Consider the following 24658-nt stretch of genomic DNA (forward strand, 5'->3'; position numbering starts at 1 on the left):
CTGAGCACACTTTCTCAGCCCATGATAAATGTCCAACAAATGAATAGTGTTATTAGTAGCACTCACTAATTATAACTAGTTATACTTATAGCATTTGCTATGGTACAAACGTTTGTATCTGCCCCCAAATTCATGTGTTGAAATCCTAACCCTCTAAATGTTCGTATCAGGAGGTGAGGCCTTTGTGGGGTGCTTAGGCAAGGAGGGTGGAACCCTCGTGAATTACTGTTCATATAAAAGAGGCTGCACAGAGATCCCTAGCCTCTTCCACCATGGGAGGACACAGAAGGACATTTTAACTGTCTTTTTTTAACTGAGAATAAAGAAGTTGCTATAAATAGTGCAGCATTTTATGTTGCCTATCTTTAAAAGTAAATGTGAAAGTCTCTCTGGGGTGATGAAAATGTTTTGGAACTAGGGAGAGACAATAGTTTACCACATAGTAAAGGTACCAAATACCACTGACTTATACACTTAAAAAAAGTCTTGACATTAAGAAGCACACATCACAAATAGTGTGTAAACAGATAGGAAGGGTACCAGTTGACACTTTCTTTGTGCAGTGGTGTTATACATCTATTAAAATAAATTGATTTTCCTTCTGAATATTAATTGGCCTTTTTTGGAAACCTCTTTCTATAGTATAATGGGCAGGAAAAATATGACATGCAAGTTTCAAAAACTGAGGTCTTTTGAAAGCCTATCAAAATGTGATGAGATTTTCACTTATTCATGTTTGTAATTTCCAAGTCTCTGATCTTCTTTAAGGAAGATTCCTCTGCCCGTTGTGAGGTGAGTGAATTAGAGAGATTCAGAAATGGAAACAGAGACCTGTTGGGGAATTACTACAGTAGTCCAGGTAAAAAATAACAAAGGTTGGACATCTGTATGGGCTGTGGAAGGTGAGAAAAGAGAAGAATGAAAGAAGTCTCCCAGGCTTTGAGCTTGAATCGCTGGAGGAGTGGTGGTGCCATCTAAAATACAATCATGAGAAGGACTAGGGGGGAAGAAGTTTAGGGCCCAGGAACCAAGAGTTCTGATTTGGAAATGTCCAGTGGGAGATGCCTATTTAATATGCAAGTATGCATGTCAAATAAGCGGTTGAATATGGAACTATGGAACTCAGGGGGCTAGAAGCAGGCAGAGTGATGAATCTGAAGCCATGTTATTACTTGAAGGCTTCAGCCTGGAAGGGATCACTCTGGAGGTGAGTGACAGAAAGAAAAGAAAGCCCCAAGCCAGGCTTCAGGGCACTCCTGAAATTCTGGAATTCAGATGTGAAAGACTAAGAAATGGCCAGTGAGGTGGGAGAGCTATTGTGTCACAGAAGCTGAGGGACGAAAAAAATGTTTCAAACAGGAGAGAATAATCAACTGTGTCCAATGTGGCCGAATGAGTAGGCGAGTAAGATAAGGATGAACAGAGACCCCTAGCTTTGTTCACTTGAACTTCCATTTAATTGAGCACCTAGGATTCACTAGGATCTACGGTAAGTCCCCTACAAGAAATACTTGTTCCATACAACTCTATGAGGTAGGTTTTATTATCCCCATTTTATAAATGTGGAAAGTGAGGCTCAGAGAAGACAAATAAAAATAGTTGGAATTCAATGTCCACTCTGAGTTGAGATAGGAGATAAACTCATTCAGTTAACAATTCTTATAAAAGAGCTTATGTATATTCCTACTCATGATTATTAATGAGAGAGAACTCAATCTGGTAGGTACCTATAAATTAGGGGTTTTTAGTATGCTGAACATCTGAAACTAATAGAGAATAATATTGAATGTAAACTATAATTGAAAAATAAAAATAAATAACAGTGGTTTTAAAATAAGAAAAACCAAATGAGGTTTAAATTGAAAAATATTTGAGCTACTACATTTTCATTTGCTGACTTACACATAAGAATTCAGCAAAAATGTAAGCAAAACATTTGTATTTCATGCACTTTAAAACATTTCCATCATTTCTCTATTAGAATAAGGTTTTTAATATTTATATTTAGATTAATGGCTCAAAGAAATATTTGCAGACCCTTTTCAAGGCTATAATTGGCTCACAAATTAGGCTCCACCAGCCAGCTACTAAAATGCTTTCTACAAAATTAAGGGATTGTGTGTGTGTGTGCCTAATGAAATCCACTGATGATATGATGCTTGTTCAAAATAAGGTATCTGCATTTTCTCCAGAAGGCCAATATGAGGTTACTCTGAATTAAAGAGGTAAGCTTGAATGTAAATGCAGGGAAACATTTCTATTTCCTGCCTGAATGAGAACTAATTGTGTATACAAAGAAAAATGTCCAATCTCCATTTATGATAAAACTTACTTTCACATGTTCTGAATACTGAAAATAATTTACATTTAAAGTGCCAAATTTGCCTTTTCTTCCTAAACAAATACAATCTTTAAGAAATTTGTTTTCTGAAAAAAATAAGATAAAATTAGAGCTTGATTTTCAATCCAAGGATAACAGTTATCAAAATAACTATGCTGCCTCATCTAGCACAAAGATTGTAAGATGAATACTCTAAGTAGGATGATTATTTTAAAACCCAACGGCAAATCTCTTGATACTGAAAAACAGATGTAAATTATTCTAGTTTAGTTTTTTAAATCAAGACTTTTTTTCCCCCAAAGCGCCAGGAGTTAAACATTTCCCAGCATGCCAAAAGTATTGAATATACTAACAAATAACCTACCAACCAAAACTCTTTAGAATGCTCTAGGCTTCAGTCAAGATATTTTATAAGAGAAATGGTTAAGTGGAACATAGTTAAGAAGGTTTCTTACTTTATCTTAAGGAGAAGCCAATGGAGGGGGCAATAACTATTTTTCATACATTGTTTAAGTGTTACTGAAATGACACATTGAATCACATTTTACTCTGACAAAAGTAACAAAAGAGTATTCATCTTTCCAATATTTTAATCGTCAGTTAAAGATGGTCTCTTTGGCCATACCTTTACTAAAATACATATGCTTATTTCCTATAATTATATCTGCCACAAATCATAATAATTAGTAAGGAAAATAACATGCTAGCAAAGGAAAGACATGAAATGAAATTAGAAAGCAGTGACCAAATACACAGGTGGAGGAAAGCAGAGAGTAGGAATTTTACACGAAGACAAGTGAAAGTGACCACACAAAGTTAACGTGAAAGGGGGTGGGCAGGGCAGGGGAGAGTGCGGGGTGGGGGGAAATGGGGACAACTGTAATTGAACAACAATAAAAATATATTTTTAAAGATTTTATGTATTTATTTTTAGAGAGGGAAGGGAGGGAGAAAGAGAGAGAGAGAAACATCAATATGTCGTTGCTGGGGGCTGTGGCCTGCAGCCCAGGCATGTGTCCTGACTGGGAATCAAACCTGTGATGCTTTGGTTCACAGCCCGCACTCAATCCACTGAGCTGTGCCAGCCAGGGCACAATAAAAATATTTTTAAAAATAAATAACAATTTCATTTAAAAAACAATGTTAAATCCACCAATTACAATCATTATTAAATAGAGGGAAAGTTTAGAGTCCTGAAATTTCTATACAATTCAGTGTTCCAAGACACCATAAAATAAATGAAGTCATTTAATACTACCAAAAAATAAAGTATCTAAGTTTCTTGGCTTTAATAAGTAATAAATGATAACCAAATAAAAAATGAAGTGTATTCTTTCTCAAGTAAGCTGTTGGGTCCACAACACATTGATTCTATACTCTTACCATTTTGTGATCATTAACAATCATAAGTTCCAAATATTTCATTTCTTCAAACACACCACGAGATGGCTGTAGAAAATAAAAATACATGGTCAGAGGGAATGGCACCATCTCTGATGAGGACTGGTCAATTATAGATGGACTTTGAATTTCAGAAGAACTCTTTGCTGCCTGTTTAATAAACACCCTGGAAGAAACCTGCTCGGAGAAATAGAAAAAAGAGACCATAATGTGTGAACAAACATTCAAGTATTCAGAAAAGAACTATATTTAAGTGTTATTAAAGTACTCATCAAGATAGAGAACCACCTATGTTGATTTTATATGATTTTTACATATAAAAATATTCCAGTGAAAAAGGTACAGCATAATTCTGTTAAAACAAATAATCTCATTTTCTTTGGCTCTGAGATGTGATAAAATATTCATCTCTATTTAAAACTTCAAGGAAAACCTATGTAAAACACATTTAACAGGAATAGCAGAGTACATCTAAAAAAGTACCAACTGTAGTAAAATAGAAATTTTAACTCAATGGAGTGAAATCTTAATAATAGTATACTAATTCTTCAACACATGACTTCTCCCGGGAATAAACATTAACAATGACAATATTCTAAGTTCTTCCAAGTTTATATTATTATTAGATAATCTGTAAGAGCAAGGGCTAAGTATCTTAGCCATTATTTGGACTTCTATTTCTTTTTCGTAATTAGAAGACTGCAAGATCAGTTTATATTTCATAGGGGTGGGCTTTAGTAAAATGTCATTAGCTTAGATACAACTTATTACCAACTACAGAACTAAAGAGTAACTAAAGATATCTCTTTCAAGAGGAACTAAAAAGAGATCTCTAATTTAAAAAAGAACAAGAAAAAGAAACGTGTATCAATTATCACCGTCATACAAAGACAGGGTCATAAAAGCAGGAAGATTTGACCTGCAACTAAGTTTTTCATGACTAGAGGTCTAATTTTTTCAGAAAAATACATTCACCAAAACATTATCTAAAATGTGCAATTTCCAGTATAATTACTCATTAAGTTATCTAGCAAATTACCATGTAATCTATATGCTATGGAATTAATTCTCAGTTACATAGTATTCACCATGTAATTATTAGACAGTCCCTGTCATCACGGCTTTCTAATCTATTATGAAAAAGACTAGCAACATAATTTCAGTTACAAAGCCCCTATACTTTTATCAATATATGGGAGCCAAAAGACAATTGCTGATTACATAATTATATGATTCTTATTTAGTAACTATTATGATACTAACGGTCAAATAGATTCATTCTGTTCAGAAAAATACATGCAGCTTCAAAGTTTGGTATAACAGAGGTTTTCATTAAAAAGAAATAAAAAAGTGTGATTAGTCAATGTCTAAAAACCTAATTCTCCTATTTCTCTTGTTAACAGAAATGTTTTATATGATGTTCTATAAGACATATTTTTACTTTTATAACTTTTTCTGGTATAGAGTCTAGATAGAGAGGAAGGAAGGGAGAAAGGGAGAGAGAGAAACATCTGTGTGAGAAAGGGACACTCATCAGTTGCCCCGTGCACACACTAAGAACAGCAGACCAAACCCACACCCCAGGCGTGTATCCCAACTGGTGATCGAACTGGCACCCTTTCAGGTGGTGGGAGAACCCAGCCCACTGAGCCACACCAGCCAGGGCAAGCCATATTTTTCAAAATTCTGCTATATTTTCCATAGAAAAAAATGTACTGCAATTTTCATAAAAAAACACTTTGAAAATAGAGCTAAACCAATACATTCCTTCTACGACATCAGGGTTCAGAGAACACCTTAATCCGTTTCTCATAGGGAAAGTTGAGCAAAAACTAATATGCCTATGAGACTCAAATTTTAGGGGTTTCTGGTTTGTTGTTCTTGTGTGTAAGAAGAAGTTGCCCACATTTTAATAATTTTAGGTGCACTTAGGCACTGTGTGATGACCAGCAACAACTTAACGGCGGAGTGAAATGGCCCCACCTGTGGCTCAAGTTCACACTCACATTCACTGCTCTCTTCCTTCTCCTTTTCAACCACTGTAACTCAGATAGGAAGGGCCACTCGTGACTGCTTTCCGTACCTGAGGAGAGGAAGAAGGCATACCAAAATGTATGTTCGGCTGCATTTCAATGGGAGTATGTTTTTCAAATATTACATGAAGGAATATTACATTTCTGGGTAAAGAAATATTTTATCTTCTGGATAAAATATTTCATCTCAAGTCAAAATTAAGGTGAAAAATGAACACTGATCATTAAACATTTCACATTCTCATAGTCACACATATAATTCAATTTGTAATTCATAAATTATAATGTAATTCAAATATAATCTTCTTCCAAACATCATCAAAAACATGAGTCATTCAAGACTCATCAGAATATGTATATTTCACCTACAATCACCTGACCTTCAATATCTGAAAATTCAAGAGAATTCTACTATGCTTACTTCATTTTAGAATTAAAAATAACGTATGCCATAAGCTTTTACATATATTATTAAAGACTTTTTTTGCATCGATATACAAAAGCAGTAACAGCACATATAGCAATATCCAAAGGAAAGCTTCTGCCAGTCAGCATGCTTGAGATGTCTCAGGACCAGAGCATATGAGAGAGAGTACAAGGTGGCTGCAGAGCAGTAAATCTGCCCACACTCTGGTTCCTCACGCACCTTTTTATTCCTGACTGCACATTTCAGTCTCTCCATCCGAAACAACTATCCATACCTCATCACACGCGAAAGCTGCCGTTCACGCCACCGCCCATCCACACTGTTCACTCCAGATCTCAAGTCAATTCTGCTTCCCACAAGCCTGCATGTCTACCAAGTTCCACCAAATCATAGCTCCTATTACATAAAATAGAATGGCTATTTGAATTAAAACTTACTGAGATTCTTCATTTGTTTAGAATATTGTCCTGCCAAGGCTTTCTGGATTATATGTGGTCGACCTGTGCTTTTCTGAAACAAAAAACAATTGTAGACAATTGAAAAGCAAGATGTAATTATGCCTCTATGGAACAGTGTTAGAACTTTCTCTAATATCTTTCCTAAAATGGGAACATTTATATGCTAATGTTTTAGCTATCAAAAATGAAAAGTGCATGTTTTATTGAAATTTCAACTTTAAATAAATAGAGCATCATCCAATTGTTTCAATTTAGATAAAAGCAACAGTCTTATTAGCTACTCTTAAGCCTTAGCTTTCTCCAAAGCCACAAATAGGGAATTCACAGGAAAAAAACACAAATGGTCGATACATATTTAAAAAATGATGAATACTTTAATATTCTTTCAAAGTAAAAAGTGGAAATATACGAATTTGTGCCTTCAAGTTGGCAAAGGTTTAAAAATTGATAACCAAAGTTAATTAAAAAGAGGTGAAAAGTACTCTTATACACTGCCGGCAGGAGAAAATTGGTAGCATAGTTCAAAGAGAAATTTAGCAGTTCTATTAACAGCCCTGAAAACATCAATACCCTTTGCCCTAGAAATTACACTTCTAGAAATGTCTGATTTCCATTACTATTATTACTATTAGCTCCCATTACTGACTGCATCGTATGTGCCAGGCACTCTTAATGAACACATTATGCAACTTAATCCTCACAAGAACTCCATACGGTGCATATTTCATCCCCATTTTACAAATAAAAATATAGGAGCTCAGAGAGATACATTACTGAAATTACATTACAAACTAATGATCCAATTTATTTTTAAATATATAGGAACATATCATCAGAAAACTGGAAGAACGCACACTGAAAATTGAAGAGAAGTTATTTCTGGGGGATGGGATGATGTGTAACTACTCTTTAGTTAAGTTTATGTTTATTTTGCTTTTCCAAATTTCTTAGAATATATCAGTTTTATAATCAGAAAAACAGTTTTAAGAAGAAGTGTTCTTAATAGATTACGTAGCCCTGGCCCCCTAGCTCAGTTGGTCAGAGCATCATCCGGATGTACCAAGGTGAGGGTTTGATCGCTGGTCAGAGCACATACCAGAATCAACCAATGAATGCATAAATAAGTGGAACAACAAATTGATGTTCCTCTCCCTCTCTTTCTTTTTCCTTACCTCTTGCTCTCTAAGATCAATAAATAAAAATTTTAAAAATAGGTTACATAAAAGACTTACAATAATTAAGAATTTTACTATTCATGTACTACTTAAGAGTAATGAATTCTCATTAGAAACTTCTCATCCTTATTACCTGACTTACTGTAAAGCACACTAAAAACAATAATAATAATAAACAAAATATCAAAAAAAATCTAAGTTCAAGTGCATTAAACTCTTAATTCTGTTAACAGGTGAAAGGTATCTAGAGTTATGAGACTCACAATTTTAAACTCGGACTAATTTAACATTTCAAGTCCTGTTCCTTTCCCTCTACTGGCAGTAAAGATGAGGACAAATTGTTCAATGAAGTGAAATAAACCAGACAGAGAAAGACAAATACCACATGATTTCACTTAGATGTGGAAAGTAAAAAAAAAAAAACAATACAAAATAAACAAACAAACAAAACAGAAACAGACTCATAGACATGGAGAAGAGACTGATCATCGCCAGACTGGAGAGGGGCTGGGAAGATGGGTAAAAAAGGTGAAGGGATTAAGGAGCACAAATTGGTAGTTACAGAATAGTTACGGGAAGTACAGCACAGGGAACAACGTCAATAATATTACAGTGACTATATATGTGGTGCCAGGCAGGCACTGAACTTATCAAGGGCACCAATCCTAAGTTATAGAAATGTCTATGCACCTGCAAGTAATACAATGTTGAATGCCAACCATAACTGAAAAAATAATAAAAGTTGAAAAATAAAAGGAAGACAGTAAGAAAGAAGATAAAAAAGAAAAGGCATTAAGCATGAAGCAATCCACTCCGGAAGAATATGATCATGGGTATAACAATGCAAAACCACTACTTTCAACCCTAGGATAATAGCAGCCTATATTTATAAATCTCTTCAACAGTTTATTAGACCCAGTCACATACATTTATTAATTCATTAAAGCTAGAAAATCACCCTATTAGGGATGTAATGAAAAATTACCTCATTTTACATAGTTAAATACTCTAAGGCTTAAGGAGCTGTTACTTTTTATTTCATTTTGTTCTTTAAATTTTACTTTATTTTGTTCTTTAGGGTAACAGGGCTATTAATTCATGCCAGAAATCAAAGTAAATTTTTAGCTGAGTGAGTCAAATACTTTTGCTCTATATCTACCACTGGAGTACGGGAAAAACATTTTACTTAATCAAAATGTCTTTATCTAGGTGGGGTTGTCTCATTACCTGTTAATTTTTATATTTACTAGCTAAAAAATGATACAGGATTACTCAAACATTTACCATTTAAAATTTAATGACGTTTCTGTCTCAAGTTTGAAATTGACCTCATATTCAAGCATATATTGCCACAATAAAGTAAATGTTTGTTCAACTGTTATTATCAATAGCCTGCATGACCATTACCTGTTTCAAAATTTTATACCTACATTTGAAATCTCTAAAGATAAAAAAAAAAAACATTTTTTTGCTCCCTATCAAATGACTGCAATATTCTGACTCTATCACTTTCAGACTATCTTCCCAGTAGCCACTCTCCTCACTGACACAACTTCCCTACGTTATGTCCTGGTGCCTTCACCTCCTACCATCCATCCCCCCTTCCACCCTTTTCCAGCCCGGCTTCCTCCACGTTCCTACAAGGCTCTGGGAAGGTTCCTGCCTCAGGGCCTTTGCGTTGGCTCTTCTCCTGAATTGTTCTTCCAGCTGCCTAATTTCTTGAAGGACTTCATTCAAAACTACTCTCTCATCGTGCCCCTTCCCTGGATAGTTAATATGAAGGGTGAACTCCACCTGGCTGTACGTAATTACTCATTCATCCTGTGCATTCCTGTTGGCCCCTGCAGCCTGTGAGATCCATGAGGCTCGGGCTCTATGTCTGTTTTGTTCACCCTTTCATCCCCAGCACCTAGAATGGTACCCAGCATGTAGTGAACTCTCATGTCAGTATCCGATGAACACTGGTCAAATTTCAAATTTGGTTACATTCTATTAGTGAGCAACACCATCAGAGTGTACTGAGATGTAACGGATGTACAGCATAGTATATGTTTGTGTGCAACATGATTTGATATATATGCATGTTACAGAATGATCCCCACAATGAGTTCAGTGAATACCCATCACCTCACATGATACGGATTTTTTTCTTGTGATGAGAACTTTTAAGATCTACTTTCTTACCAACTTTCAAGTAGACAATACAATATTACAGTCCCAGAATTTCATTACCTTGTAACTGGAAGAATGTACCTTTTGATCAACTCCACCCATTTCAGTTCCCCCATTGGCTTCTGCTAACTGCTAATCTGTTTTCTATTTCTATGTATTAAACATTGTTTGAGATCCTACAAATAAGTGAGATCATATAGCATTTCTTTGTCTATCTGACTTACTTCACTTAGCATAACGCCCTCATCGTTTCTGGTCTAGGTAGCTGGCCTGTACATGATTCTTAACATTACTTTCGTCCCTACCGCTAAAGAAACTGAAATATTACATAAGCATAGTGCAGCCACAATTTCCCCACTGAGGGTTCTTAGACTCATAAAAGTTAATACATGCTTACAGTTGTACAATTATCTAAAGAAGTGGTGACAATAAAAGCTAGCTGAAAGAAAAAGAAGTTGGTCTGTACAAAATATAATGTCCTCTCTGCTCTTCCTATAGACTGGAAAGAACTTTCACTTCAGAAAACCTCATTCTGCTGCATCTTATCATCCGTTACCCGTAGCCTGGGATGTTCAATTTAAGCTTCAAAATTCATGGTGTTATTCTAAGTCTGAAATAGGTACAATACATAAAGGCACATTGAAATCTACATTATATTCTCTTCCTTGCTCAAAGGCAAAGATGTTGAAAGAATAGAACACTGTAAGGGAACTGATGTTACAGTCAGACTTACCTCATCATGAACCAGCTCCATTGGTTCGATCATGTACATGAAGGTATTGTCTTCAAACATTCCACTGCAACACAAGAAATCACGCAAGGAGAGAATGAATATTCAGAGCAAACAGCAAGGAATAGCAAGTGAGCTTCATATTGTGTCTTTAAATATAAAGAGTATGCATGAATAAATACCTTTGTATTGCCCCAAATCTAATTCACATGTCTGTATGGAATCCTGCTGTGGTCCCCACACTGTAGTCAGACAGAGTATAGTCTACCCAGGGTATAAAAAGTGTACACTGCCCCAGTTGGTGTGGCTCAGTGTATTAAGGTCAGGCCTGCAAACCACAGGGTCACCACCGCTTTAATTCCCAGCCAGGGCACATGCCTGGATTGCAGGCCAGGTCCCCAGTAGGGGGCATGCAGAGGCAACCACATTGATGTTCCTCTCCCTCTCTTTCTCCCTCCTTTCCCCCTCTCTAAAAATAAATTTAAAATATCTGTTTTTTTTAAGTATACACTAAGAGCAAACAAATTATACCTGATATAATTAATTTTTGAAATTAAATGGGCATATTAGAAGATTAATCTGGGATTGGACTATTTGTGCAGTTACAGTATTGTGAGTTATTATTCCAGAATAATGCACAACTAGCCCCAACCTCTTGTTATGCAAATTCAATATCATCTATTAGAAAAATGGGTTCTTCATGTATAACAATAATCTAAAATTATCTGACTCTGAAGAGGCAAACAGAAGCATCTTTACGCTTGCAAATTGTGAATTTCCATTAAGCAGTAATAACCATGCTGAAATCACATTTAATTTATAGAGATACAGGATATTTTATTACATGTAAAGGTAAGATTTTCAAGACCTTTTTTCCCCACATGAGTACAAATACATCTTTACACGGTGTGCTCTGGGTCTGGGTCTGCAGGTGCCCGCAGATGGTTTTTGAAGCCTGCCTCAAAGTCGATGCATAAGCTCCTCTCGTTCACACCCACTCTCACCTGGCTGACTCCTAGTTATCCTTAAGTCTAAACCAACTGATAAGTGCTCTGGCATCCACCTCTGGGAAACCTTGCTGGATCTAAGTTAGGTTACTCTATGTCCTCTCCCTTCACAGTACCTGCCAAAGAGGCAAATTCAGTATTAATCTGTGTAATCATTTGTTTCATCTCAGAATCTCCTGCAATCTCTAGGTGTTAAGAGAGCAGAGACTGTGCCCTTCCTGTTCATCACTCCAGATCCAGCCCCTAACATGGGACTGGCACGGAAGAGTCACTACAATACAGATCTGTGACAGATGAGATGGAAAGGATGGAGGGAGGGAGGCAAGTTCATTCTCCCAACGAGAGGCCCACGTACTGAAGTCCGTTGCAGGTCGACAGAGCCACCCTGGAGTCCTTGACACCTCGGATGCGTCCGTGGTAGTAACAGTGCTCTCCGCCCTACAACGCAGAAGAAGGCTGGCTTGAGAAATTATGCACCAGGATTCACTACTGGGACACTGCTGTGCAGCAGAAAGAACTGGGAGGATGGTCTTAGAAACTCCTCCTGGTTAATATGAAATTCCAAAGAGCACTAGGCAATTTTTCAACTTCCCTGTAATGAGCATGTGTGTATAAAATTTAATGAAGGATGAGAGGCTTTATGGAAATAAGACACCAACATGACTGGTACAACTTACACACCTTTCTTAAGCACGTAAGGGAGTAGATACTTAACAGACATTGTTTTGAAACACTCTTCTGCCTAAATGAGGAGAGACCACAATGTTGCTGCTTATAATCATTTGTTACAGAAAATTACATAAAATCTTATTATTTCCTTTCCTATTATTTAAAATTACTTCTTTTAAAAAAGTTTTGTTAGTAGCCCTGGCTGGCGTAGTTCAGGGGATTGGGTGTGGGCTGTGAACCAAAGTGTTGTAGGTTCGATTCCCAGTCAGGGTACATGCCTGGGTTGCAGGCCACGGCCCCCAGCAACCGCACATTGATGTTTCTCTCTCTCTCTCTCTCCCCCACCCCCTTCCCTCTCTAAAAATAAATAAATAAAATCTTAAAAAAAATTTGTTAGTAATATACAACTTAGTTTTCAAAGTCAAATAATAACTACAAAGCCTATGTTTTAAAATATAACAAATCCTTTCTCCCTCTCTTCCCACCTCCACAGCAACCATTTTTAACTCCTAACTGCTTCTGTCATTTACCTATGTATTTCTGAATGGAATATTCATACTTTTACATCCTGATTTCTGGCACTTTATAAATTATCTTCCTAATAAAGAATCTTCACACCCCTTTTTGCCCCCCAATACATTCCAATACACATCATCAATTTGACTTACATTAATATTTAATGTTTACATTACAACTATGCAAAGATTGTGCATAGCTGTGCCACCATGAGTACATTTTCTTTCTTGCTCCATTTTAATGTTTTGAGAAGTTTTGCTTCATCTTCTTGTTTGCTGATTTTCCCATGTATTTATTTAATAGCCCCATTATCTAAAATATTATCTACAACTCTTCTCCTACGGCCAAACGCATCAGATAACTAACTTATCACATCCATTTTTTTTTCCAGGAGACACCCTTATGGTTTCCCTTCGGCCTCCAACGAGGCCTGATGCACACCCACCGACCAAAACTGCTCTGTAGCATCGCCCTGGGAACTCCCTCCACCCACCTTCTACTTTGATTCCTAGACCCCACCCATGTCTTCTCCATTCAGTCTCTCCCTCCTCTTTTCTGGAGGCACACATCCTCTGGTACTTGCTTGAAAAAATGTTCATGGGAGATCAATTTGGCGATAATGTGCACAAATGAACATTACTTTTCCTATCTTTCCACCTGAGTGATCATTTGGGTGGGTAGAGAATCCTAGATTGGAAAGTATTTTCTCTTGGCATTCTGATAGCATTTTGCATAGTCCTACAGCTTCTAATGTTGATGTCATGAATTGGATGTGATTCTAATGTTAGATATTTTCTATTAAATGTATTTTTCCCTTTCATGAAGACTTTAGGAAATTTAGTTTATCCCCATTTTTGTAAAATCCCAGGACACGTGTTGTTGTGGGTAGGTCTTTGCTTATTCATTGCACTGGGCACTCTGTTACACCTTTTAATCAAGAAAATGCATACACTCTAGCTCTGGGAAACTATTATTATTTCTCTGATAATTCCCTCCTTTCCATTTTTCTCTAAAAACTGAGCTTTTTCACCAGAGCACAGAAGATATGGTCGCCTGGCTACATAAGGTCTGGAGTAGAACAGGGATTTAACTGGGCTCCATGTAGACTTCCAATCAACCTTTCTGTTTGCACGTGCCTTCAATTTCTGAGCCTCTCTGGGTGAAGTGACGTGAGCTGGCTGGCTGCTTCTGGGTTTGCCCAGAAGAACGGAGCAGAGCAGGAAAAGCTCAAACCTCAGTCACTCCTCATCCATCTGCTCTCTGTCACCTACAGCTTCACGGACACCTCTCCTTCTGTTGTCTTTTCTCCCCTTGTCTTGTCCTTTTTTTTAATTTCTTAACCACTATTTGAGTGGGTTATGGAAGGGAACAGATGAATAGAAGCCTTGAATCCACATTGTTTAACCAGAAGCTTCCTATTTTGTTTTCTTAAATAGAGTGTATTGGACATACTTTGGCTTCTTATTGATGATTGACAGTCATCCTGATCACTGATTATTACACTGCATCACAATCGCCTCAGAGGCCATTCAAAGTAACTAATGGTGTCCACCCACATGCCGAACGACCACTTCCCAACCAACACAATTTGTTTCCTCTTAGTAAGTGTAATACAAATTTTCAATGTCGGTTGTCTAAATTCGGTATTATAACCTTGTTAATATTTTATAAAGGGTTGCTTTTAGGGTCTTGTAAAACAACCTTGTATATAAATATTGAGTTGTATATAATATGTCAAGTTCTGTTTGCACAATCAACTCTGGAACTTATAAGGACAAATGATATCACACAGTAATCTGAGGACCCAACTCAATGCCATGTAATTAGACTTCAGACTCTTCACATGGTTCTAAAAGCAGTCATAGGCAGCTGCAAATTCCATCAAGCTGGTTATGTAGGACTTGGTATCACACCAAAAGGCTGCCTTCAATCAGGTGGTTATTGCAAGTGCACAGCAAACACTGCCGTATTTACTTGACCTTTCTAAGAAAAACTGTACTTTTGCAGGTACTCCTAAAAATATTCGTTTTTCCCCAGAAAATATTTCCAAGTCCTTTCTTAGATTTAGTTTCATTCGCCAGCATTGGAAACTGAAGGCTGACGCTCGCTCTCTCAGTGTAAAGGTCGTTGCCATCTGTGTTAATTAAGGCAGGACACTACCCGGAGGGAACTGTTTTGGTTCCCCGTACATCCGAATGCAGAGCACCAGACTTTCTGGACCTCAAGTGAGACTTGCGGTAGCATCCAATCCTTGATGTTTATCATCATTAAAAAGTGTTCATCTCTAACTGTGTAGTTATATTAAGCGCTGTAAGTAATTTGGTGGGTTCTAATTCAGTATTAGTATTAGTAGTATTAGAGGATTTTCTGAGCTACTAATTATTAAATCTACAGCAAGTTTTTAAGAAAGCATTACCAGAAAAGTACTATTTAGCAACTCTCCAGATCTATGCGGCATTTTATAAACACCACTGAGAAGTAACATACTGAGGTGTTTCACATTAAATAAATCCCAACTGAAAAGAGGCATTCCCTCTTGGGTAAAAGGGATAACAATAGTGGACCAGAGCAAAGAGGCTTCTTCATTAACAGTGACACTGCGCAGCCAGCCCCAGGGGTGCCATCCACACAGAACCAGCCATTGTGAACACTCACTATCTTGCAGTGACTACTCTCTCCAGGTACAGATGGGGAGACAGTCACAAAGTGTTAAAAGGCTCTGCCAACGACAGCAAAAGCCGAAATGAAATCTCACATCTTCAGACTCTCAAACTGGTGTTTCTCCGGTCAGAAGGGCCCAGAGAGTTCGAGAGTGCTGGCCAGTGAATTTGAGATCACCAGCCAGGCCTGGGCCACGGATCTGTGACTGTGCACATGGCAGGCAGGGGGGCCAATGGGGACTCATCTGGTCGGTGCACAGCACCGGTCTGTGTGGGCCTCCAGGGGCACTTCGGGATTCAGAGCTGCCGGTCAGTTAATTAAATTGAACATGATGGAGCATCTGATAAGTGAAAGTTATTGACTAGACAAAGGAACTTATAAATGCTAGTGAGTATGCTCCCCAACTTTCTCAGCCTCCCACTTTCACAGAGCTGAACACCCCACAGGCAGGGGATGCTCCAGTAACTGCGACCTGGCTCCACGCGGCTGCCATGCGAAGAAGCCCACTGGAAACCACCAGCCCACTCCTGCGGGTAACAACACGCTGAAGCCACGTGCATCCGTTAAAACACTTTCTCATCAGAAGTGGCTAGGGATAGCAGTGGTGTGAGCCTAGTGATCACAATGCAGAGGGGAAAAGAGATTTGGTTCCCTGGTATTTATTGATCAACCGACAGCAGTGGTTTTTGATTCAACTTACTTTAAATACAACCCAATGGAAAACAGAACCCATTGGAAATAGAACCTATTATTTTAATTTACTTTAAAGTTGCTCCACCTTGTGTCTGTTCAATGATCTCATCTGTTTTCGTCAAGTTCTATCACCTGGTTCTTATCATCTTCATCACTTAAGGGACTCTCATAAACTTTGCTGTTCGCGGCGACCATCCTCCGATTTTTACAACTGACTCCTGAACCTGTGGATAAACGTTTGAAAAGAAACTACAATACATAGGACTTAGCTCACAATTGTGTGTATTTTGATATTCCTGGATGTATAGGAAAATATGACTATGTATTCACTATTCTCTATTCATATCTTTAAATACCTTAAACTTATCAACTAGTATCAATTTATTTAATAAATCAATGGTCTGGTAGCAAAAGAGAAAAACATGTCTGTAACTGGACACATATACCTTAATTTGAATACTGTAGAATAAGGAAATTTTAAAAATAATTTAGAGAATCAGAGAACTTGTGACCTCAACAACACCAGTTTAATTATTTACCTTTGTTAAACTCAATGGGGGAAAATGTGCAGATGTTAGAACAAGTTGGCTGCACCAATACTATATAAACTTTTAATAGTTCACATAAAATTATACTATTAAAACTTAAAATAGCTTTGTGAGAACAAATACTGTCTGCTCTCTTGACTTCATGGGGATTTTTTAAACTTCCGACCAGGAGCCACGCCCACCAAGGTGCATTCCCTCTGACAATAACCCCTGCCAAGAAGTCTTCTTGGAAGAAGGGAGCTTAAGCTGAGCCACAGAGATGACTCGATAAGGAAGGAGCACACACACACGGACGCTGTGGGGGCACCGCAGAGGGTGATGTGATTACAGCGATACAGAAAAGAACAAAGGCAGGGATTTTTATCTATCTGGCTCACTGATACATATCCAACACTTAGAACAGTGACTACCTCACAGCAAGCAGAATCAATACTATTTAATCAATGAGCAACAATGGCTTAGTCAGGAGCCTAAGTGGCAAGGCCTGCCTTAAAGGAACAGAGGATCCTTGTTTGTTGGGAAGGTGGGTAAATAAACCTCATTCCTCACCTGAGAATTTTTTTCCTTTCAGATATAACTGACAAACCATAAAATTCACTCTTTTAAAGAGTACAATTCAGTGGGTTTCAGTATATTCAGAGAGGTGTGAAGCCATCACCACTAATTCCAGAATATTCTGATTCCAGAATATCTTCATCACTGTACAAGGAAATCCTGTACCAGTAGTCATTCCCCATTCCTCCCTTCTACCAGCCTCCCCAAGCTCCTGGCACCCACTGATCTGCTTTTGGTCCCTGTGGATGTGCCTCTACTTGCCTATTTTGGACATTTCAAATAAGTGCAATTATATAATATGTGGTCCCTGATGATTGGCTCCTTTCACATGGCATGATGTCTACAAGATTGATCCAAGGTGTAGCACGAATCAGGACTTCATCCTTTTCTATGGCTGAATAATATTTATTTATGTGAATATACCACATGTAGTTTATTTATCTGTCAATGAATGAACATTTAGGCTGTTTCCAATGTTCTATTATAAATAATTCTGTTATATACATCCATGTACAAGTTTTTGCTTGGGCATATATTTCCAATTCACCTGGATATATATCTAAGTTTAGAATTGCTGAGTCATATGCTTAACATTTTCAGGAACTGCCAAACTATTTTCTAAAGCGGCTCTACCGTTTCACGTTCCTACCAGCAGTGTACAAGGATTCCAGTTCTCCATATTCTTGCCAATCTGTGTTTTATCCATCTTTTTTATTATAGCCATCCTAGACGGTGTGAAGTGGGACCCATTTAAATGTAAAACCAAATGAGAGAGTGATCAGAAAATATCACCTTCAGTTTTGATAGCACTATACTAGAGGAGAGGATTAACTGAGGATCCAATAGGCGTGCTAAGGCTACATCCCCGAGTTAGCCAGACTCGCCGACCCAGACCCAGACCAAGACATCATGAGATGACCAACCTTCACCCACCACCCCATGCACACACAGGCTACCACTTACAGCCAAGACTGTGGGAAAGTAGAGAGAATGTGCTCTTCCTGCAGGGAGGTGGATCTCACAAAATACAGAGAGGAAAGGACTACACAGACATGCCCAACCCCCTTCCCACCAGTTAGGGTGCTCTTCTGTCCTGGGTAGGAGCGAGCAAGGCAACAGGAAGAAGTCCAGGTGAGAAAACAGAGCTAGGAAAGGACAGACTCCCTATCCCAAAGTGATAAAGAAGAGTGAAGTAGAGGGAAGCAGGGCTGGGAGCACTGCATCTCTCTATTCAACCCTCCACTGCCGTGTGGGTGGCAGTTCTTTTTATAAGCAGAAGAGAAACCAAAGAATTAGCAAGCACTTAAAGTTAATGGTTCACCTAAAAGGGATTTAATAGAAATACATTAAATTTGAAAAGTACTTTTAAACTGTCATATAGGTGCCTCATTCTTTTATAAGATATGAAAGATTAAAAATTAACTTATTTTTAACAGGTTCATCAACAAAGTTAATCAGCAAATCAAGAAAGAGGTTACTGCATATCACATGCAAAGCATTTGTGCTAGAAGCTCTAACAATAGCTACTTCTCAGTCGGCTACAGAACAAAGGTCTTCCCTATGTGTGCACTGAGTACCTAGCAGGCAGGCTATTTACCTGCTTAAGTGGTTGCCCTCTCCAGCTCCTTTATTTATTTCACAAGGAAAGAAGAAGCCCTTGTAACCCACTTTCTTCCAATAAAAGTAAAACCTAAGACAAGAGCCTCTTCTCAGCTAGAAGTGGGAACTAGGTAGGAGCAAGGTAGTGATGAAGCAGGAAAACCTAGACAAGCTTCTTCAAAGTGTGGACTCAACATTTTGTTTGAAAATTATTCCCAGAATATTTTAAATGTTCACACTCACATTTAACATCAATGCCGAACAGGCTATTAGTGAGTCTGTTCCTCTCTGGTCATGTGAACACTAGTGCATGCGTGTGTGTGTTTGAGATATTTGGAAGAAAGTGTGCACAGAGCAGGCTTTTTTAACCTAGCCATTTTTAGACATTAATTTCTGGTACTCTGTACAGAGATTTTTCTCAACACAACATGGAATGCAATGTGTAGTTATAGTAGTGGAGTAGTGGAGTTAAAAATGTGTATGTAATAGCAGTGGAGATGTGAATTTACACAAACCTTCAGAAAGAAAAACTCAGTGTCTAACAAAAACCTTAAAACAATATGCCATTCTTGACCCACAAAATCCCGTGACCAGAATTCATCCTTAAGCAATTATCAAAGGTGTGTTCAAATGCATGTGGAAAGCCTTTCTCTAGAGTTCTTCCTATAGTGAAAAACTGGAAACAATCTGTTTATTGCTATGCAGCCTTCAAACAAATTATAGCAAATAAACAGGAAAAATTATATATTTTTTAAAATAAAAGTTTAGATTATTTAAAATACACTAAAATGTTTGTAATATTGTTAGGTTACAACATCCTGCTACAAGACACTGTCCACATTAACATCTCAGCTTTGGATAGTGTTATACACAGACACAGACAAAACAGACTGTTCCCATTAATTCCTTATACATAAAGCAAGTTTGGGCACAGGACCTGTTTGGAGAAAATGGGCTATAAATAGGAGAAGTGCAATGAACACAACAACAAACTGCAAGGGACATTTCTTTTGCCAGAGTTGAACCTTTTGTTTTAAATTTTAGTTTCAACTGACACAAGACTTGATGTGTCTTGTTATTTGATGTGTCTTGTTATTAATGCCCTCCTTTGGGCACCTCGAATGACCTCTGGAAGCAAATTAGCTATTCTGCTTCTAAAATTATATATATGTGTATATATATATATATATATACACACACTTCTTAGTGAGAAGTTTGGATCCAGTTACTGCGGCCTGCAAAGGTGGCTCGTTTGCTGAGTCTATAAAGTTCTCGCACAATCTCCTCTCCTCCAGACTCATGACTCAGCATCCGCAGTGCTCCCGGCACTGGCACAGGGACAGAAGCTGTGGCTTGTACCAATGCCAGGAAGCACCATTCCCATACTTGATTTAGCTTTTCTGCTCACTTTCCGCGGCATTAAATTTTAGGGAGATTCAAACCCCTCCCCACCCCCCACCATGCAGCCTAAGGCAAGAACAGACACCAGTGACAACAATATATGGAAGTTCTTAATCTGGTGCAGAAAATTCAAAGGTTTGGAACATATCAAATCACAGTTGTGCCCACCGTTAACTGGACAGTTACAAATCCTGAGTGATGCCATGTCCCCCATGTCCCCCAGGCAGTACTGACCATGAAATATTTGTCACGAGGCTGTCGGGCTGTTCCCCACTGTGGTTGGCTTCCCTCCCGTGCCTGGGATATCCATGGTCACAGCTTCAGCTCCACCACACTCTGTGGATTTCTCCTATAGAGTCTGCACGCAGCTATTCCAAGGACTTTTACCCTGACTGGTAGAGACCACTGTGTTCCTTACAGACAAATAATCTTCTTGCTTCAACCTAAACCCACTTGCTCCTTATAGATCCTCCCCAATGGGGACAAAAGTGAATCTCCAACTGAAGGAAATCAAGTGCCCAACCACCTTTATGTTCCAACGCTCGCTGGCAGGTTTATGTTGCCCTCCCTGTGCCTTCATTTCCTCCTTTGCACGACAGGAGTAATAACACCCACCTCACAGAACTGTTGTGAAGGTTGAGAGGGAAGGCACTCCCTAAATTTTCCTTCCCTCACCTTCCTGGGCACAGAAGTCACTCGGATCCAATACTCATCCTAATAACCCATCCGCTCTTATTATTCACTTTCTATGACCACAGCCTGGTAATCTACTAATTTAAGATGCTGATATGAAACTGTATAGCTTGTTCTCCCATTCACTTACATAAGTTACTGCATGTAAAACAAAACAATAAACATTTCTTTATTGACCTAAATACACAGAATCTGAAGTGTTATCTTAAACATTGAAAATTTTCATAAAGTTCTCCTAAATAGATTTTAAAATTAAAAATACAAAAATTTTGCACCATTGTATAAGAGGATAGGTGATTTTATTGAGATAGACATCAAAACAATGCAGTGTACACTGAACAGTTTATGGTTAAGTATATTTATACTGCAGGATTTCCATACACTGTCAACCATACCTTAGAGTACTGTGGCTTCCCGTTTTCATAGTGAATCTCCACATAATCCGAAGACAGCAAATCACTACAAAGGAAAGAAAATAGAGTGATTTCTGCATCTAAGATACTTGGAGGTTTAAAAATGATCAGTTCAATAAATGAGTGTGAGGGGCATATGCACCACAAATAGCTACAGTCCCAAGTGAAAGAAAGTTTCATCAAGTTTTAGATGTTATCCAGCAGCAACTCATGCCTCAGTCTGTTCAAAAACACAAGACATCGGTAACTGAAGGGTGCATGTCTTTATGCCCACTATTCACCACTTGATGGATATGTCAATTAACACAGAACAAACAAAAAAGGCAGGTTAGCAGGAGGAGATAGGCCCTATAAAATCCCACTATAATGATCTAAATAATTAGAATCTCATAAAACACAATCACCAAGAAAGAGTACAGAATAAAGGCCAGCCCCCCAGCACGACTACTCGACCCCACTGTTGTGTCACAGACCAGCCACAGGCAACACAGAAACACAAGCGAGCTGCGATGTTTCAGGAAGATTTCACTTATGGCCACTGAAATTTGAATTTCACATAATTTCACACATCATGCAAGAGTATTTTTCTTTGTTTTTGTTCAGCTAGGTAAAAATGTAAAAAACAACATTCTTAGCTCAAGGACTACACAAAAACAGGTACGGCGGGACTTGGCCCAAGGACGATAATTTGCCAACTGCTGAAATAAAATATCAGTTAAGTATGTAGCTTTTGGTGTCAGACAAAGTAGGATTCAGAGCCTACCCAGCCCCTCAACAGTGGTGAGACCATGGGCAGGTCACCTGACTCAGCCTTCCTGCGAGTCAAATGGAAACCAGAAAGAGTGTGAAGATTAAATGACAACACGTGCGCAGTGCTTAGCCTGAACTCAGCACAGAGCGCATGCGCAGTGACGGCACTGAAGCTGTCCCTCTTGATTTTTACTCAACTTCTTCACATACATTCCTCCCTGCAGAATGTGGGGCATACAAAATATGGGTGTCCAAAAGAACACTGGACTGTTTTAGGGTAATTGGATTGTCATTTAAACTCTGCTCCTAGAAATAATAACAAGTAGCAACTCACATTTACTATGTCCTAGGCACTGTTCTAAGGACTATAAGGGTATTAACGCATGTAATCACAAGGGTAACTGAAGGACAACAGAAGGTTCTAGTATGAGCCAGATGTGCACCCTAAATGTAGGCTCCATTTCCTCTTCTGCACGAGGAAGGGCTGGAGCAGATGATTCCTCAGGTCCCTTCTTGCTCTGAAAGTCTGTTTTCTATCATTCTACCTAATTGTAGGTTTTCTTGTTAGGAACTCCTGACACTACTTCTTTAACCGACATCTCAGAGGACTCAATGATTCTGCAGCATTTTGAGAGCTGCACTTGATGGAGTTCTAAAATGAGCCGATGAGGAGGGCAGGAGGAGGAGGCCCAGAGCCTGGCAGCAGAGAACCTGGGAGTGGCACCTGCAAGGGCCTGGTTCCCTGGATGAGCCGAAGGCCAAGCTGTGCAGCACAGAAATGAAGCACGTGCCTGTGCCTTGGACAGGTGTTTATAGTGAAGTTAATCATCAAATGTGCCTCTACTGATGATTCTATATTCGAAATAAAATTATGGTACATATTCATTCCCTGTTGAAGAATCTAAATAATAGCAAAAGATAACAACAATTCTTAATTCTGTATCCTTGGGAATACCTGACAAGGTGCAGAAACTTCCTTCATACCTAGTTAATGAAGTCTGCGACCGGCACTGTGAATATACACAAACGGGGCCGCTGACAGTAACATTTCTCGGAGGAACACTTCCGTGACACCAAGAGACAGAGAGTCTTCACTAACTGCATGCTAATTACCTCTCTCTACAGGTAATTCATTACTTTCAAAATTCTCAACCACACAATCACTGGAGCATGTCTAAGAGTTGCAAATATAAGTTATTTTAGTCTACTACTTTTGCTTGTAATTACAAAGGCAGATAGTTTTCTAACCATTAATTGCCAGATCTGATAAAGGTCACTTTAATTATCCTACTTCTCCTTTCTGAAGAGCCACTCCCCACCCCCCCAATTTACATAGCTGTTTCTAAAACCGACTGCATTGGGGAATACTAAAGAAGAAAAACAGCTCCTTTTCCAGAGCCTGTGACAGACACTGAGAGACATAAAATCACACCATATTCTCTGCATCACCACATCCCCCCACCTCCTATAAAGAGCACACATCCCCACTGGTGCCATCCTTTCCTCCTGGCTGACCACAGTAACCCCTCCCTTAAAATTGCTCCTGTCACTCGTCGCAGCGTCTCGAGCACTCGCACGATGCCCAGCGTACAGTAAGCCTAGCCAACACTTGCTGTGTGAGCAAACACCTAGCAGCATCTACTGGATGCCAGGCCCCACCACGAGGGGTGAGTGGCTTCTAGTGTTTTGGAAAATAGCTGGAATCCCCTACTTTAAAGAAAGAACCAGAGGCTCCTTCTACGGAACCTTGCCGTGAAAGGTGGTAAGTGGCATACCCAAACATGATGCTCAGAATGAGACAGCACAGGGAACAGGGCCTGGGGTCATCAAGAAGACTGCTAGGAAAGCCACACCCTGGACCACAAGGAAACTGTCTGTTCTACGTAAGTGAGAGATCATTTACTTCCCTGTAAAAAATAGTGCAATACCAGTCTCCAGAACTTCCAGTTCTGAAATGAACTGTTGAGCCCTCAGGCTGTATCTCTGATTCGGACGCGGACTGGATCGCTGGAAGCAGAACACGCTGTTCTGAAGGGACCTAGAGGCCAACAGGGCATTCCTTCACCAGCAGAGCTAGGGAAAAATCTAGAAGAGTAGCAAGCACCAAGGTTTAACAACTAGGTGACCATATAATTTATCATCCAAATCAGGTCATTTATGGGAGATGAAAGGAGCACATTAATGATTCTGCCAGGACAACAGACACCAATCAGGAAGGACTGTCCTGGGGAAAGTAGGACACGTGTTTACCCTACCTAAAGCTCAAATTTAAGGTACTCACATCAAGTTCTACATGGAAGATCAGGCTAGTCCATGGGTGAAGAAGACCCCAAAGCTGAGATGCTACTAAATAAGCAATCTGTGAGTATGTCTCCTTTACCAGTTGTTTTGGGGTTCTGTCGTTGCTTACATGGCC

The 24658-nt window shown here is 38.7% G+C and overlaps 1 protein-coding gene across 1 annotated transcript in view; it reads right to left on the reverse strand.

The window, feature by feature from the left end:
• Positions 1-24658, reverse strand: part of ADAM23 (ADAM metallopeptidase domain 23) — a 147213-nt gene that overhangs the window by 50239 nt on the left and 72316 nt on the right. Inside the window, exons 4-9 of the mRNA XM_045855941.1 lie at positions 21475-21538; positions 12100-12182; positions 10741-10804; positions 6640-6712; positions 5749-5825; positions 3725-3790 (exon numbers count right to left, since the gene is read on the reverse strand). Coding sequence (XP_045711897.1) covers positions 3725-3790; positions 5749-5825; positions 6640-6712; positions 10741-10804; positions 12100-12182; positions 21475-21538 — 427 coding nt within the window. The remainder of the gene's footprint in view (positions 1-3724; positions 3791-5748; positions 5826-6639; positions 6713-10740; positions 10805-12099; positions 12183-21474; positions 21539-24658) is intronic.

The sequence above is a fragment of the Phyllostomus hastatus genome, unplaced genomic scaffold (assembly GCF_019186645.2).
Source record: "Phyllostomus hastatus isolate PE091 unplaced genomic scaffold, TTU_PhHast_1.1 phas_contig_137, whole genome shotgun sequence".
In the NCBI taxonomy this organism is placed as follows: Eukaryota; Metazoa; Chordata; class Mammalia; order Chiroptera; family Phyllostomidae; genus Phyllostomus; species Phyllostomus hastatus.